This window comes from Manduca sexta, chromosome 9 (genome assembly GCF_014839805.1).
Source record: "Manduca sexta isolate Smith_Timp_Sample1 chromosome 9, JHU_Msex_v1.0, whole genome shotgun sequence".
Lineage (NCBI taxonomy): Eukaryota > Metazoa > Arthropoda > Insecta > Lepidoptera > Sphingidae > Manduca > Manduca sexta.
The window spans coordinates 13,102,826-13,121,808 of NC_051123.1; the positions used below are offsets into that span (position 1 = coordinate 13,102,826).

An 18,983-nucleotide genomic window follows, 5' to 3' on the forward strand; every position below is an offset into this window, starting at 1 on the left:
CTTCAAAAATGGAGCCGGTCGCGAACGTTCGAGAATGTTCGTTTTACGAAGCTACTCGCTAGGTGATTCGCTAGCCTCTAGGTGCCAAGCAAGCCGCCTGCCTGTGCGTTCGCGACCTTATATATATACGAAAATAATCCTTATAGCATGATTCAGTATTCACGCATGATGGCTTATTATTAACGTATTTCATGTATAACTTTGGTGTTTCTATACCGATTTCTATGATTCTTTTTTATGGAATATTTAATAATGTTAACTTTTTAATTAGGGATGACTGAGAGTGTTATAAACGTAAGAGTAGACAAATATAATGAGAAAGCTTCGAACTGCTAAGCTATCGGGAGTTACACGTGTTATTGTGAGTCAACCATAAAAGATAGACATATGCTGTCGTGGGATATTTTTACATAATTTTAAGGAGAACATTTCCGTCATACATGATTTCTGTGTAGCTTTAACCATTAAGGTTGCACACGCGACGGAAGCTTAAAAAATGGAGTAACTTCTCCCGTTTTCCCAACATTTCCCTTCACTGCTCTGCTCCTATTAATTGTAGCGTGATGAAAAGTATACTATAACCAGCACAGGAGAATGACAAATAATTGTACCAAGTTTCGTTAAAATCCGTCGAGTAGTTTTTGTTTCTATAACGGTTATACAGACACACAGACAGACAGACAGACAAAAATTTTACTAATTGCATTTTTGGCATCAGTATCGATCCCTAATCACCCCCTGATAGTTATTTTGGAAATATATTTCATGTACAGAATTGACCTCTCTACAGATTTATTATAAGTATAAGTATAGATAGATAGATAGAAGATAGATAGATAATAATAGTACAATTATATAAACTTGACCACGGGCATCCACCATTTATTCTCACTTTGCCTGAAATTGATGTCAAGTATCTCAGACCAAAAGCGTCTTTTGATTTCAACTTCTATCACACACATTGAGTAATACTTATTACACAAAAAAAAATCTTTATTATAATATATCGTAACTTTGACTACTAAAATAATTGAGACCTGCTATGATTAAGCACTTTTAGTAGGTTTAAACTTTTAATAACTCAAAACGGTCTTCACTGCACTTAGCAGGTTTTCGCAGTAAATCCTTGATATTATTATAATCTTTTATAACACTCACAGCGCGGACGACGCGAGCGTCAAGTCGATATTGATAAGAAACGAAACGACTGTACAAAACAATAACATCCTTCTGGACATTATAATACTGACTATAAAAAAGACTGCAGAAAATTGCACTGCGCCCGCCATCTAAACATCGTTCCCAGTAATAAAATGTAACCGCTCGCCATTGTGATGCATAAATAGTACTTATAGTCAAAACTCGAAACAAACAAGTTGTCCGCAACAAACCACGTGGTGACTTTATCTATCGAACGCCATTGTTACGTCGCGTCTTGGCGCGGCGCGGCGTCGCAGCGTGGTGCTATGAGTTTTCACAAAACTTTAAAAAGTTAATACAATATGGCCTCAATAATCCGAACCTAAGCTAATCCGAACGACCCCCTGCCTGAAGAATGGGCAGATGAAGTCGACATTTTAATTCCCGAATAAATGCTTTTGCGCAAATTTAAGGACAAAGCGTTTTCAATATCACTAAAAACTAGCCGTCAGTGTACTATATTAGAAATGTTCAAAAAGTATAAATACACATGTATGTAATGTAATAGAATCATCCCTTAATTATATTGTAACAATTTATAGTGATTAAAACATAGTTTCCATTATGAATTTTTATTGTTTATCCTAAAATGTTTGCATACTATAATCCGAACGCTTAATATCCGAAAAGGGTATAAATTTTGGGCGTTCGGAGTATCGAGGCTCTATTGTACCTATATCTTTTGATTCTGTAGGTAGATTTTGTTGAAATATACACCAGATGTTACTTAAACTTCATATTTTTTGAGTAATTTGATTTTGAATCTAATAAGTGGAATTTTCGAAACACCCGCGCTAATTGGGAATTCTGTTTACAAGTCTATAAGTCTAGTATAACAGTTTTATCGCTATTACGCATTTTTTCATAATATTTACTCGCGTAAACTGATAATGTCAACATGACGCGACGCGACGTGACGTGACGTTGCGTATAATAATATTATATTCAACATTCTGAATGTTCCTTGCGTGGCACTCACGAGGCGATACTCAGAAATATTGCTAATTTTTTTTTTAATGTACCTTTATTCGTTCATTATTCGTTTTTAGTTTATATTTATACTTTCTTTCAGGACAATGTGAGAATCAAAGTGATAAAACACTGATTAGATAAGTTGCTGATATTTCTTTTAGAAGAGCGCAACATATTCGACCTTGTGTTTTTCCACATATGGAAAAAAAAATAGTTCTATGTATTATATTAATTAATTAATATCAGCTCTGTATTATATACTGTCCCACTGTTGAGCACGGGCCTCCTCTACTACTGAGAGGGATTAGGCCTTAGTCCACCGCGCTGGTCTAGTGCGGATTGGTAGACTTCACACACCTTCGAAATTCCTATAGAGAACTTCTCGGATGTGCAGGTTTCCTCACGATGTTTTCCTTCACCTATAAAGCGAACGATAAATTCACAAAGAATACACACATAATTTTTTAGAAAAGTCAGAGGTTGTGCCCTTGGAATTTGAACCTGCGGACATTCGTCTCGGCAGTCCGTTCCGCAACCAACTAGGCTATCGCCGCTTACTACTACTATATGTATATTGTATGTACTATATGAGTTCTATGTATCTATTTTTCATAATTATCTATTTTCCGTTCAACGGAAGCTACGAATTATTAACAATTTATAGTTTACGTTTTGCGTGTGATAGGTACCTATTAATAAACAACAAGTTCAAAAGTTGAAGGTCAACCAATTTTATCATCAAACATATCTATCAAGATACAATCGCATAACGTTTAGCGCAAAACTTCTTGAACCAATATTATTGTTCTTTTAATTATAAAAAAATATTACGTGTTTAATTTGAACATCATGTGTCGCTAATAATGTTCATATTAAATTCTACATGCCAATTCTAAAGAAAGAAACATTATACGCTAATGAGAGAAATTGTTGTCGAACAAATGTAAAGACAAACTAGAAACTGACGCATCTGAGGTGTGTATATTATATTTATTTATCGAATCCAGTCTCAACGTTGAAACGATTGATATATAATATACATAATCAAACTAATAAGTAAGCGCTACCGCCCGACCTAAGAAACAGGTAATTTCTGACGATAGATGGCGTTAACACGCCTTTGTGACTCACTCGTTACAATATCGTCGGTTTACTGCAAGAACTCATCAACTGACAAATACAAAAGTATGAATTAAGTCAGTTTTAGTTATATTGTTTTCCCGATATCACATTAGATATAATAGGGGACCGGCCTATGCTTGATTTTGTACATTATTCTATATGTAATGTTTAATAATACGAAAAAGAAGCACTCCTGCGAAAACTGCATAACAATTGGTTAAAAAATGAGCGAGCAATTCATATTTAAAATATTGTAATGTACAGAAGTGGGCGCGATGTGGAATATCGCTTCATCTCTTTCTTTCGCACGCGTCGTAATTCCCGATGACGTCACATGTGGGTATTTCGTCTCTTTTCTGTTTCTTGTAAATTACCCTTTCCACTGAAATTCAAAGTCTTATAACTTGTTGATTTTTTACCGGATTTTAATAATTCTTTCAGTGTTATAATTTATATTATGTAAATATTTGATAATAGTAAAGAACAAAAATGAGTCCGGTACCCTATTATGTTAAAAGCAAGTAAAACACTATTATAATATTGAATATTTTATTCTTAAAATCAAGTGAGTTTGTTAAATATTATATTTCGTTCAGGGCGTTATAAACTGTAATTGATGAGTTTTTCCCATTAGTGAGTTCTTGCAGTAAACCGACGATATAATATATTTTGTGATATTCTATTCCTTATGAGGTGAATCACTTGCGATTAGCTCTGTACGATATAACGCTCATCCAGTCTCTAAGTACTGAGGACCTATATAATTCATTATATTCGTCTGGCAAGCGATGTTTCAAATATATTTTATTATTGTTCAATTAAGTTGTGTATTAAAACGAAATGAATGTGTTTTTAGTAGAATTACTTACCTATCTGAATGGTCTGTTTCACAAGTTTCAAGAACATTTTATGTGGCAGTTATTGTATTAGACGGTCAATGCAGATAGTATTTATTTTATGATAATTTATTTGTGAGCATAGACTAAGGAGGTTTTAATTTAGTCGACTTATACTGCCGTGCTAAGTTCAAGAGCGGTATCTCAAAAAAAATCTAAATCTTGGTTTTATGTCGTCAGATAGCTTAAAGAAATACCCATCCAATGAATTTACCTAAAGAACAGTATCTTGTTTAGAACTTGTTAATAAAACCTTAAAAGAGTTTATCTATCTGCGTTTTACATACAAAACTATAAAACTGTATTTACTAAACTTCTCTTATTTCAAAATAAGGTTTCCCTGACATACGGCTTTTACGCTTAGCACGGCAGTATATATTTATGTGATGAGTCCCGTTTAATTAGAAATTGTGAAGCAAGCCTTTAATATTTAAAGTACCTGCTTTTCCTCGGTGTCCATAGATATGCTGCGGGAAATTATTTTTAATAAAAGAAAATAATAGAAAAACTGTATTTTTTTTAAATAAATACATATAGTACTAATAATCAATACTAAACCATTTGAAAAATTATGATAATAAAAGAAAAACAACTCACGGGTGTTCGCGGCGCGGGTTGAAGTTCTGGTGCCGCATGTTGCTGCCTCGGCGGCGGCATTACAAGTTCTGGTGCCGCGTGTTGCTGCATCGGCGGCGGCATTACAAGTTCTGGTGCCGCGTGTTGCTGCATCGACGGCGGCATTACAAGTACTGGTGCCGCATGTTGCTGCCTCAGCGGCGGCATTACAAGTTCTGGTGCCGCGTGTTGCTGCATCGGCGGCGGCATTACAAGTTCTGGTGCCGCGTGTTGCTGCATCGACGGCGGCATTACAAGTTCTGGTGCCGCGTGTTGCTGCATCGGCGGCGGCATTACAAGTACTGGTGCCGCATGTTGCTGCCTCAGCGGCGGCATTACAAGTTCTGGTGCCGCGTGTTGCTGCATCGGCGGCGGCATTACAAGTTCTGGTGCCGCGTGTTGCTGCATCGGCGGCGGCATTACAAGTTCTGGTGCCGCGTGTTGCTGCATCGGCGGCGGCATTACAAGTTCTGGTGCCGCGTGTTGCCGCCTCGGCGGCATTACAAGTTCTGGTGCCGCGTGTTGCTGCATCGGTGGCGGCATTACAAGTTCTGGTGCCGCGTGTTGCTGCATCGGTGGCGGCATTTCAATTCCCAGTGCCGCTTGTTCATTCATCGCCAACATTTCTCCAAGTTCCGAGAACGAGTCGAATCCCGACGGCGAGCTACAAATCGTTAATTTGATTTAAGACCAAAACCAAAAACAATCACAAAACATATTTTGATTATAAGTTGGTTCCCGCCTTTAACACCATAACTTCAAATAATAGAGCATATTTTCGTTAGTCGAAAACAAAACGGTTTTACTCACGTATCAAAAGTAGTCGGAATCGCCGACCAGTTTCGACCTATTAAGTAGGTCATCCTCAGGGGCGAGTGCTAAGAGGACGTCGCGTCGCGGAGGCCTCTCGATCACTGTCAGCCAGCCACGCCCGCGCCACCGCCCGCCTAGCGGCACGTAAAGCACGGCTCTAAGATTGGGGTGGGGGTGGTTCAGAGGGTTCCGAAGATGTCACATCTGTTTGATCATGTGAAGCTACCGGTGCATGTAGAACACTTGTGTGTACTGAACTGACTGTGTCAAATCCTCGTGTAGGACTGTAAGTGCATTTATGTACGGTTTGAAGAATCGGTCTCCAAGTAGTCGACAACGTCCAGCCTACGTCACGATTGAAATTCGGACGTTTGTTTATTTCTATGGCCTCACGTATTTTACGCGGGCCGAAAGACTTTTCTATAGCCAATACTTTGGTCTTGTCAAAACGGATGTAATGGGAAACGTCCGAATCCAATGCATGCTCGGCGATCGCAGAGCCGTTCCTGTCCAATTTCTTCAAACACCGAATGTGTTCAGTCAATCTAGTAGCCACGTTGCGTCCTGTTTCACCTATGTAGCTTCTGCCACAGTCGCATGGCACCATGTATACACCCGGCACATTCAGTGGGTCACTGTCCTTAGGAGAGCGCATTAAATTCCTTATCTTCGCAAAGGGCCGGAAAATGGTCTTAATGTTGTATTGCCGGCGTAGTAAATGACCTATTTTGTCTGTAATGCTTTTAACGAAGGGTAGAAATGCTAGCGCTCTATCCACAGACGTACCGCGTTCTGCTGTTTTGATCAAACAGATGTGACATCTTCGGAACCCTCTGAACCACCCCCACCCCAATCTTAGAGCCGTGCTTTACGTGCCGCTAGGCGGGCGGCGGCGCGGGCGTGGCTGGCTGACAGTGATCGAGAGGTCTCCGCGACGCGACGTCCTCTTAGCACTCGCCCCTGAGGATGACCTACTTAATAGGTCGAAACTGGTCGGCGATTCCGACTACTTTTGATACGTGAGTAAAACCGTGTTGTTTTCGACTAATTTAATATGTCTAGCGTAAGTTTTAATAATATTATAGCATATTTTCGCCTTTAAATTGATTTTATGTCTTGTTTAATTGGGTTTCGTTTTGTTAAGTAATTAATTTCGTCGGTTGAAAGGTTAGCCTTGCACCATTTGATATAGTTTCATGTTAGACGTCCCTTTTTACAATCCTATACTTAACGAATGCTAAAAAAAACTATCCCTCCTTCAAAAAAATTTTACTTGGAACATCATATTAACGATAATAAAAAAAAACTGTTACTAGGACGACCTAGTAACAGTTTTTTTTTTATTTATTCAAGGATCGCCAACACCAAACACACAAAAATTAGTAATGAGTGTATCAATGAATAATGAATGAAACCTCCTAGCCCAATTTTCGGCTACGGCGGCCAATCGCAACGTATATCAGGCAGGTACACATGCATCTCTGTTCCTGCACTCTCATGAGTTCGGTGAGACGGCAATCTAACATGATCGGAGAGAGATCAGGTGCAGGATCAACGGCTTTACATGCCTTCTGAGGGACGGGAGTATCACACCGCCAACTTCCTGACTCCGAGCTGTGACTCAGTACCTAATGTTTCGAGATGGAAAAACCCAGTCACAATTATTTTGGCCCGACTCGGGATTCAAACCCAGGACCTCTGCGCGGTAGCTGTGCTTGTACCGTGTACAATTACAACTACGCCACCGAGGCAGTAATTCTTTTTTTCCTATATTTATTTATTCAATTATCTTGATAAGTTTAAATCTATACATACTGATATTATAAGAACTTTGTGAGTTGGTAGCGACTAATCTCCGGAACTACTGGTGCTACTTCTTTATCCTGGGAAAATATTTATTCCGGAAAATCTTTCTCACGCAGGCGGAGCTGCGATCAAAGGCTAGTTATAAATATAAATGAAATACTTACTCTAACATGCCGTATTCGGCTAGGAATTTATCTAAATCTTCAATATAGTCAGACATCTTTGTGGTTTCTTGTGATTTTTACCTGAAAATAATAAATCAATTTAATTATAAACCTCTTTGAGATTCTTAAAAATAACAACGCAATACTAATCGCCACGTTAGGGCAGGTTGCGTTCTCGGCTTTTGTATGCCTGTGGCCGTAGGGCATGCAATCCGAAATTACGTAAAGGACATTGTTCTGTGCCCATACATAATTCGCCCTGGAACCAACAGTAATGGAAAAATGTTTATAATATTTAGAATCATTAATAAATTCTCATGACATATTATTTATAAAACGGACAAGCTGGGATATCGCATTAATCCAAAAAAACGATGAGATTTTGAGGTTATAATTGATAGTAAACATTGAAAACTTTTCAGTGTTCAAAGTAGATTTATAGTCCTATCATTTACGCTTTAAATATGCTTTTTATTGATAATATAAGTACTTATCTAATATACATAAGCCCTAAAGATTCTAAGATCCTTCTATGTAGGTATCTGATTATTTTTTACTTAAATCAGGCTATTTTAAGACTTGATTCATATAATTTTAATAAGTAAAAAGGTACCTAATTATGTAGTTATAGTATTAACATCCTCTAAGAGTACCCTTCAGAATTTGTGTATTTTCTATATATACGTACGTATTGCTCGAAGAGACAGATAGAGGCGCACTGTTGAGCATTCACGCTTCATCAGAAGCATGGCATATTTTACACTTTTGGTAGACTCTTAGGGCATGTAGGATTAAATTAAACAAATAAAAATATTTTCGGTTCATATTATTTATTTCCTCATCACCTACATTGTTTAATAAAATATTATCTGAGTATTGTGCAGGAGGGTTGTTGTTATGGTATTATTTATCAATTCAGTTTTGCCAATCACCATATTAGTTAAATGAATATAATCTTTCATTATATGTACCTCCAATGGTGCCAGTCTTTCTAAAATGATATTTCTGCTATAAACATGATGTGGAGTATTTGTCCTTAATGAAATTATTTGGTGTGAGTCCGAGTCCGGAGTTCCAACAATCTATTACAGAGCACGCAGCTTCTACTAACATTTTTACAGCTGAAGTATGTATAGGCTCTTGGGCCGTGGTCCAACATGTTGTACATATAAGATCAAGGGCTACAACCTGAAAAAAAAAACAAACAAATACATTATGCTCAAATTAGAATGGTAATATATTAATATTGTGTCACACGGAAAGCAGATTTATGTATTCAAATCTTCCAGCTGAATTAAATGTAAGAAACCTTCAAGCATATGACACACATTTTTTAATCAATAATATACTTGCTAGTTTGCTCTTAAGTTGCCACAGCCACATGCTAAAGTGTGTAGTAGGTAGCATACAGACTCTGGTCGCTGTCTCCACGCAGTTACCAAGAACAGGAACTGAGGAGCGAACTAGAAGTTTGGCGGCAGTTTAAACTTGTACGATTAAAGAAAAATGTGCTTACTAAACGAGGCGCTGTCCATTGTTGTATACAATGGCGAATCTGCTCGTTCTCCAACACCATGGTCCCGCCAGCAGAGCCAAATTAATGCAGAAAGCAATTTCCATTTCGTATCCGTTATCAATGCCATGTAAATTGTTACATCAGTTCACAAAGCCCAGAAATCTCAGCCAGTGTATGTCGATATCGTAATTAATCGCACAGAGTCTTTATAATAGCCGAATCGTCAATGATATAGTGAGAGTCAGAGAATTATAATATATTATATGGAAAGTGACAGTCTAGTTTATTTGTCTCTGATGAGTGAAGTGTGAGTGACATTAAATTGAATTGAACAATGAAGTAAGAATTAGGGATACTACTCGACTAGATTCTGGATCGATTATATAGATCATTTATACAAAAATCGATTTTATTCAACATAGCGTTATTTTTATTCGGAAAAATATTTAGTGGGACCCTTATCCCGGAAAATCTTTCACACGGGCGGATCCGATAGTAATTTAATACTTTTTATATGTATAATTCATAAATATTTTGTACGCCAGAAAAATAAATGTTCGCATAATATATTATGCTCTGCTATCTGTACGAAGCTAGGGCGGGTCGCTAATATAGAATCTAAATAAACAAAGTAACTCAATATGAATTAAAAACTAAAAAAAAACTTTTTTCATAGACGACTTGATCTATAAGCAATTTATTCCTAAAACTAACTACTTATTTATTTGAGACGCATCCACTGCTCGATTAAACATTATTATAATAATTAAAGAACATATCGCCTCACAAATCGAATATATTAAAATGATTCAATAATTAATTATCGGTAATTAGATTTATCGTTTTGTCAAACCGATACATCTCTATACACAATTAGTTGGAAACATGTCGGCGACTTTGACTTTAAGTCGTTACAATACTTTTATATATTCATTTTGGATGTAGCAGCTTGTCCGTTTTATACACATAATTGCAAATAATATAAAAAAATACATAAATAATTATGGTGTTAGTCACCCCTTTGTTGGTTCTGGGGCCGTTTTCGACAATGTCCTTTGGAATCTCGAAACAAATTTATCCATATTTCAATTCCAAAATTTAGAAACATCATATCAGAATTCTGATATCTAAGGACCGGCTTATATGCAACATTAAATGATAAGTTTTAGGACTACGAATTCGGAACGAATACTTAGTTCTTGAAAACATTCTCCACGCTCGTACACTGAGTATGTGATAATTTACAAATTTTAGATTCTAATATTATTACTGGGTAAGTTTGCGAAATTGGTTGTTTGTTGTCTAATAAAACAAGCAGAAACAGTGGGTCAGCTTTGCTTGGAATTTGGCAACGGGTAAACATATTTACTATCTTACAATATTTGGATATTTTCCTATTATGGCGATATGAATTGTTACAGCTTTTTAATATGGCTAGCGTATTATTATAAGTTACATTCTAACTTGTTTATCCCTGAGTATATAATGGAACCTTTATGCCGGGATAGGTACTACACAAGGGTGAAACCATGAGCAAAACTTATTACTTATATTTATAATAAGGTAAACGAAATAAATAGACATTCATCTATTCAATGAGAATGCAACGGGCGTGAAAAAAAGTAAGTAGATTGACAACTTAAATGGTTGAGTTTTCGATTAGTTAACTTAAGTAAGTAGATTTTTAATATTTTTTTACAAGAATAGTCATCAACGTAGAATTTCAATTTATGATACTAAACAACTTATTATTACTAATTAGTATTTAATACAAAATATTACGTTGTTGGGTTTGTGATATAAAAAAAATCCCTTTTTTTATTACAATGTAAAATAATATGTATATAATCGTCAGTACCGGAATCAGTCTCAGAATTTCGGAGCTAGGTCACAAATATCTGAATCAGCCCCGGAAATGAAACCTCCCATTGTAGCATGCCCTATGTGGCCCGTTATGTTTGGGAATTAGGAAACAATGGCAAGCCGGGTTCATTGCAAATTTAATTGTACACACATTTTACTAGGCTCAGTAAACAATTTGTTTTAGCATTCATTTACTGTTTTAGTATTCATAGACGTTTTTTATCTAAGGAAGGAGCAAAGCTGTGATAACAAGTCTGTTTTTCAGTGCTGTCGGCATGGCAGCCTTTGCAGTGCGTAAACATAGGGCTTGGATTGGCTAATATTGTTGTATCTCAATATTAGCCAATCACAACGACCTTATGTCTATTTCTCAATGACGTTGGGCACTGAGAAACAAACTTGTTATCACAGCATTACTCCGTCCTTAGATAAAAAAACGTCTATGAATAAGGCGTTAGTTATTAGATCTCCATACATTAGGTCCTAAAGAGGCTTACACATTCTACTCTCCTTTCTACCCATGTTGGGATTTCCTCCTTCGTCTCCTCTTCCTCATCATCCCTCCACTCGCTTCTCTATGGACGTTACATTTGCAAAGTCGGAGAGTTCACCAGTATGCCATTATCAAGAACACCCGTGTGCAACTGCCACAGCACAAAAAAAAATTACGTCGTTTTTCGTTTCGTGTTAGTGATTACTGAGACATTGTATTATATACACTATCAATACAACAAAATATGAATGCAAATATGTGTTATAAATGGGTGAAATATGCACAATTAAAATTAATTTTATTTTTACAATAACCAATTGTTAATTTTAGACTTAGAAACTCTGATGTTGCTGCTTTTAAAATCATTTTAAGGTATAAACTACAGTACATGATACACAATAAAGAGATAAATTACAATGGTTTTCTTTTTATTGCTGTTTAAAGCAACTGCTCTAAACTACGAGCATATAAATGAACTCATTTATATGCTCGTAACAGGTAATAAAAGAAATTTCCGTACGAGTGCACAATCCTCTCAAGAATCATGAAATATAATAACTTATAGTACCCCTAGCAATAAGTAATAGCAAGCGAAATGGGCAGAACAGTCCACACAAGCAGCACCCGTTCTCGAGTGTCACGCATGTGCCAGCCATCGGCCTCCTCAACTATATTGTAGGGAAGTGGCCGACCCGACACACGACGCCGCCGCAGGTACAGACAGTTACAGAATATATCATACCCAAGTCGCTTATAGTGATATACCCAATGAAGAAAATAAAAAATCTGTAGGTATTCGATCGAATGACAATTCCAAAGCAAATCACACAGGAAACTTTGTAACGCGAGCGGGGCCGCGGGCAAAAGATCGTGTTAGGTATATAGTAAGTATAGTATGTAAAATGAACTGCAGTGAAATTAAATCATGCTATATTACGTATTTCCACGCACTTTCTTTATTTTTCTACTAAAATATAAAGTATATAAGTGCAGCAAACCGCGCCTTGCTAAAATCGCGTAATGATGTTCAGGAGTTCGCGTAATGATGTTCAGGAGTTCGCGTAATGATGTTCAGGAGTTAGCGTAATGATGTTCAGGAGTTCGCGTAATGATGTTCAGGAGTTAGCGTAATGATGTTCAGGAGTTCGCGTAATGATGTTCAGGAGTTCGCGTAATGATGTTCAGGAGTTCGCGTAATGATGTTCAGGAGTTCGCGTAATGATGTTCAGGAGTTCGCGTAATGATGTTCAGGAGTTCGCGTAATGATGTTCAGGAGTTCGCGTAAAGATGTTCAGGAGTTCGCGTAATGATGTCCAGGAGTTCGCGTAATGATGTCCAGGAGTTCGTGTAATGATGTCCAGGAGTTCGCGTAATGATGTCCAGGAGTTCGCGTAATGATGTCCAGGAGTTCGCGTAATGATGTCCAGGAGTTCGCGTAATGATGTCCAGAAGTTCGCGTAATGATGTCCAGAAGTTCGCGTAATGATGTCCAGAAGTTCGCGTAAATAATGTTCACACGTTCAGTTCCCTACGGAGATAGTTTGAGACCTTGGAAGAACATATAATGATTTTAATGATACCCCGCACTCAATTTTGAGAAAACACGTTAAAAAAAATCTAAATTCCTATAGAAACCTCTGTTTTTTGCTAACTGTGTTTGCCTCGTTATCTACCTTCGCGTCGTCGTGAATGGAAAACATTTTATATTCATCAGATATACCTAACCTACAGTCAATCAACCAGTATAAATATTTATAGTAACATACTATGTTTTATGTTGAAGTAATTTTTTAATTTTTTTTTTTAATGTTTGAAGTTTTTTTTCACTTACTAATATTGTAAATATGATTTATTTTTTAAAAAAATTAATTTAAAAAATAACTACTCTTTGGAATAAAATATTCCTAATTATATAAGGGAATTGTAATAATAATTCTTATGTATCTTACCTATGTGCCAAAAAAATAATATTATTGTTAGTTATTTTAATACTTTTTGGGCTATAATTGATCCAATTTATTTAAAACAACATTAAGGTGGATAATAGATTACTAAACAATAACAAAGATAGCAAGTTTGCACATGTATATAGGAAAGTAGAACAATATTCCGTTCTACTCTGTTTATAGATGGAGACCATGAGTCACAGGTTCCAGGACCTTGACCCCCATGTGAACAGGGTGCAGGACTCGCAAGATGCCTGATATCATTCACACTAAGTCGAGTATGTGATCATCATATAAGGAATGTGCACAAGAAAAGTGTAGCCATCTGATTATTTAACATCAATACCTTGCATTGTTCGAGAAATTCATATGCAAAGAAGTGAAAAATAACATATGATTTGCTGATAATGTATTATTGTATATCTGGATGACATACAGGGATGTGACTTATTTGAAATATATGTATTTTAAATACAAATACAAAATACCTATCTTTATTTTATATTTGAAATACTTTTTTTCGAAAAGTATTTAGTATTTTATTTGAAATACTTTATATAAATATTTTGTATTTGTAAAATACAAAATAGTTTTGTTACATGTATTATTAATTTTTCTTATTTTTCATTCTTTTAAAAAGTCAAAATTAGGTTATTTTTAAACGCTCTGATCGTAATCCTTGTCACCAAGAACAATATTATGCCAACATTGCGCGTCAAATAAATTTGAAATCAATAGCGATGACTACATTAGATCTGGAAACACTACAATATTTAAAAGATGAAGATAATGCTTTAGAAAGTCTTGAACAGATGTCCAAATGTAAAAAAAACTCTTCCTTAAATATAATACCTGCTTACCAAGTTCTGAACCTTTTGAACGACTACTTTCATTCGGTGGAATTATTATGAGGCCCCATAGAATTAACATGAAAGATGAACTCTTTGAACATACACTCGTATTAAAATCAGTTAAATAAGGACCAAGTATTTTATTTGGAAAACCTATTTTGAAATTATGTATTTTGCATTTTGTATTTAAATACTTTTATTTAAAACTATTTTGTATTTCTATTTTAAATACCTAAACTAACAATGTATTTGCATTTTGTATTTAAATACTTTTACTAAACTATTTTTCACATCTCTGATGACATAACAATAAACAAATTCTATTACATTCCCAAGAATAGTCAGCCCTGGTTCTAAGGTCTAAGATCTATCTACTCATCATTAATGCAACTTTGACTACTGAGACATACAGTACAGAAACAAGAAACAACAAATTTGTATACAGACGGTGCAAATGATTAAAACATTGGTGGTACAATTGGCGGTCTTATCGATAATTCATAATTATGAGTTCCAAAAGCATTTAGTAATTTGTTAAAATAAATAAACTTTGTTGTCAATATTCAATACAAACAAATCTGGTAATGGATATGTAACCTCATGAAACAAAATATACACTCATTGTGGAAAAAATACAAAATAAGTTCACTCACTTTCTATATAATAAGCAATATGGTATGTACCCTTATTATCCTTTGATGTACCCCAGCCTGTTAGTGATAGGTATGGTTGGTTACTGCAAGCTGGAAGTGAGGAGGGATGTTAGGCTTGTCAAATTAATATTGAAAGTGTGACGCGGGTGGGTACACCTGCCGGAGGTGCTCTCCGCGCTACAGCTATGCGTGCCGAGCGGCCGCGTCAGCACTCGACGCCACCTACCACTGTTCCGCCTTCAAACACCGCGAACACATATTCTAAGGTTTGCGCCCTTGTCACGGGCCATACGATTTCTTAATACTATACCTCAGAACTTGGATATATTTATATGTAACCTGTCAGAATTCACTAAAATGGCTCATAGAAGTATTGAAATAAATTAAAATTAAATCTGTATAACATTGCATTAGTATCAACTATTATGGTGTTATAATATATGTATAAATAAATAAATAAAATGATTATGCTTTAATAACATCTAACTAACTAGCTCCCATCTACAAAAAACATATTCTGGCCACATTGCCTTCAATCAACTATACCACAGCACACTGCCTATCAATAATAATTAGATGGAACTCATATTTAAATTGTTTTTTATATAAAAATACATAAACAAATTATAGGTTGGAAAAGTTTCTTTTTTTATCCACACCATGGCCTTTTGTTTCAGTTTTATACTGCCACCTACAGTTCTCTATTAAAAGCCAAGTAGTTAGTACTGTTTATATCGCACTCTTAGTTTGTGGCAGTCATCAGAAAACTAATTTTTGTTTCCTACCTTTTCTTTTGAAGTTGCTATAAAATTGAACTTATTAAACATAGTTAAAAAATGAAACCTACAGCATAAAAAAATAAGAGAAAAAACTAAAAGATCACAAACAGAAAGTGGTTGTTTGACGATTCCCACAAATTAGCAATTTTGGAATGAGTCATTATTTTCTTAAGAGTGCAATATAATGTTAACTGGAACAACAAAGTAATTTTATTATATATCCACTTAATTATTGGTAAATGCTTTTGACACCAGGGAAGTTGTGAGCAGCACTTAGTCTCTAATAAACATGGGGTACAAAATAATTGATTAATATATTATTAAAATTATCCAAGGCACTGCTAAGCAATAGGACCACCATTTGTTACAAATGGTTAATTAGTTATTTGTGGTGTATAATGAATTTATCTACCTATATGTTTCACTCACACCATGTCATAGATGAGAAAACATGCTACATTTGCGTGCATTCGGCTAAAAACCATTTTTCATATCCGAATGGTTATCAAGAAGCGAAACTGCCTTCATATTTTATGATTTGTTAACTTTAATGAGGAGAACAATACGAAACTGCACAAAGAGAAAATCTCAAAGTTAGTGCTTAGTACTGTAGTACGAGTACATATTATTGAAAATTTGAGCCAGATAACATCAACAATCAAACGATATATGCAGGTAAACAGCATAACTAACCTCTTACATTAAAAATGGTGTTCGTGTACTCGGTAGTTGATAATTTAGGAAGGCACTTCATCAAACCCCTTCCTTTCAAGTTGTAACTACAGTTTTCGTGTTCATTACACAACATGATCTTCCTCCAATGTGGGGTTACACATTTTTTCACGCACATTTCACAAAACACTTCCACTTATCAAGATACAGAAATACAAATATTTGCAAGCTTGTTATCACAATCACTGACACGACGCAAAACCTACTGGTTAGTATAAAAAACTATTAATAGTTTTAACAAAAATTATATTGAAAAGTCCTCTTTTGTTTAAAGTTGGTGCCGGATGCTTTATAGTTCAATTACCCGTTAAAACCTAATAATATACCTATTCCGTAATATTCAAAGAGCGATCAGAACGGTAACACGGCTCTTCAAGACAATTGTAATAAAATTGCGTCACACTATGCATGCGTTGTTCCGTTCAACGACATTTCTGACAATCGACGTTTTGGCGGGAAAATTTAAAAAAAATGAAGTACCTCAATTGTTGTTCTACAAAACATGTTTACGAAAATGTGAATAATTAAACTAAAACTACATCAAAAATGTCACACAGTGATTTCTATTTAATGAGATAGCAATCAGTACTGTAAATGCAATATAATTTTGACCCAAAATGCAGAAACATGCATTTAAAAGGTCATCAGCTGATTTTATTTATTGATTGTATCTACTTAAGAACTTATTCCGGCATTACATATTTAAAATCTCTTATGTTTAGTTATATGTATCCATACTCTAGAGTCAACATGAGATTTTACAACATAGGTCTTGTTTGGATTTCATTCACAGTCACTTAAGCTTCAAATCCAAGGGATCATTTAAAAAAACCTACATAACATCACGCATTTATCCCCGAAGGGGTATGCAGAGGCGCAACTAGGGCACCCACTTTTCGCCATGTATGTTCCGTTCCATGATGTGATAGGGGGCGAGCCTATCGCCATATCGGGTACAAATTCCAGTCTCGGGGCTGATACTGAGCAGAAAAACCCAAATATCACTTTGCCCGACCCGGGATTCGAACCCAGGACCTCAGGGCGCTATTGTATCAGACATGCAATACAACTACGCCACCGAGGCAGTCATTTAAAAAAAATTAGGCCCAATATGTAAAATGTTTAACCAATACAAGGACTTAGGTGGAAAAAGGTCCTTAAATAAATTTTTGGTAATTAAGATGGTTTGTAGTAATAAAAGGTCACTGTTCAGTGTCCAGGGGGTCCTGGTGTACTGCACCTTGCCCTATGGTAGCCAAACCCTTACCTGCACACAGCTTTGTTTGCATAAAATTCTGTTCCCTATATAGGAAAGTAAACTATAATACCTAATTAGCAATGATATGCATGGGCTCTCTATTAGTGTGGAAGCAATAGTAATATAATACCAGTATTGCATTGCATTAGCAGTGACAGCCTAATTGGTTGTGGAACAGACTGCCGACACAAATGTCTGCAGGTTCAAACCCAAGAGCACACACCTGACTTTTCTAAAATTATGTGTATTCTTTGTGAATTATCACTTGCTTAAACAGTGAAGGAAAACATTGTGAGGAAACCTGCATACCTAAGAAGTTCTGTATAGGAATTTCAAGGGTGTAGGAAGTCAATCTGCACTAGGCCAGCAAGACTAAGGCCTAAACTCTCTCAGTAGTAAAGGAGGCCCGTGCCCTGCAGTGGGACAGTATATAATACAGGGTTGATATAATTATATTGCATTGCGTTTACTGTCTCATGGTTGAGCACCAGCCTCATCTAATGCAGAAAGGGTTTACAACTTAGGGGGCTGTGCAGTGCAAGTGCCGATCGGAACACTTTACAGACCATTAAACTTCTTTAAATGGGGAATTGTTAAGTATGTATGATACCCAATTATTCTTTTTTGCCATTAAACATGATTTAGAAACAGTACTGAGTCATATTTCATAAATTTAAAATTGATATTATGAATACACATTATATTATGTATTTTGTATATGACTACATACATATTATTGAATATGTATTGGTTAGATTGTAATTGTGAATATTTGTGGACTAGCAGAGCACAAGACACTATTTCATAAATTAGATATTAGACAATAAAAATATATTCTACAATTTGTTTTAAATAATATTAAATTTACATAAACATACATGCTAAATTAATGCTTTCCTAAAGTTTTCATATATATGATGATAGTTTACACTGAGATTATATGTTACATTTAAAGTTAAGAAGCAAAATATTATTATCTATTACACTTAATCTATGTAAAAATTTATGAATACAATATTTCCAAAAATACTTTATGAAATATTATTCAAAAGGGCTTGCATTGCTTGCTTTATACAGATCCAACTTGAGCTTATAAATGACATTTCTCACAATACTCTTAATAAGTGACCCTTTGCTCAATTAACACTTTTAAATTATTATTTTTTGAGTTGTTGAGAAAACATTGAGGACTTGAGGGATACCATTGCAGGTGCAATAGTCACTTGACCATTTTATAATAGATTTGTAAGTTCAAGGTGACATCTCAACTTTACTACATCACTCCTATGGGCTCAATATATTTT

At 35.5% G+C, this 18,983-nt stretch overlaps 1 protein-coding gene across 5 annotated transcripts in view; it reads right to left on the reverse strand.

Moving 5' to 3' along the window:
* LOC115453685 overlaps positions 1-18,983 on the reverse strand; it is a 36,633-nt gene that overhangs the window by 17,163 nt on the left and 487 nt on the right. Inside the window, exons 1-4 of one of the 5 annotated variants that reach the window (XM_037436792.1) lie at positions 16,383-16,836; positions 11,465-11,611; positions 7,589-7,669; positions 4,788-5,469 (exon numbers count right to left, since the gene is read on the reverse strand). In XM_037436792.1, coding sequence (XP_037292689.1) covers positions 4,788-5,469; positions 7,589-7,644 — 738 coding nt within the window. In that variant the 5' untranslated portion in view covers positions 7,645-7,669; positions 11,465-11,611; positions 16,383-16,836. Of the gene's footprint in view, positions 1-4,787; positions 5,470-7,588; positions 7,670-11,464; positions 11,612-16,382; positions 16,837-18,983 lie in introns of those variants that run through there. The other 4 variants (XM_037436793.1, XM_037436794.1, XM_037436791.1 and 1 more) reach the window with 4 other exon arrangements.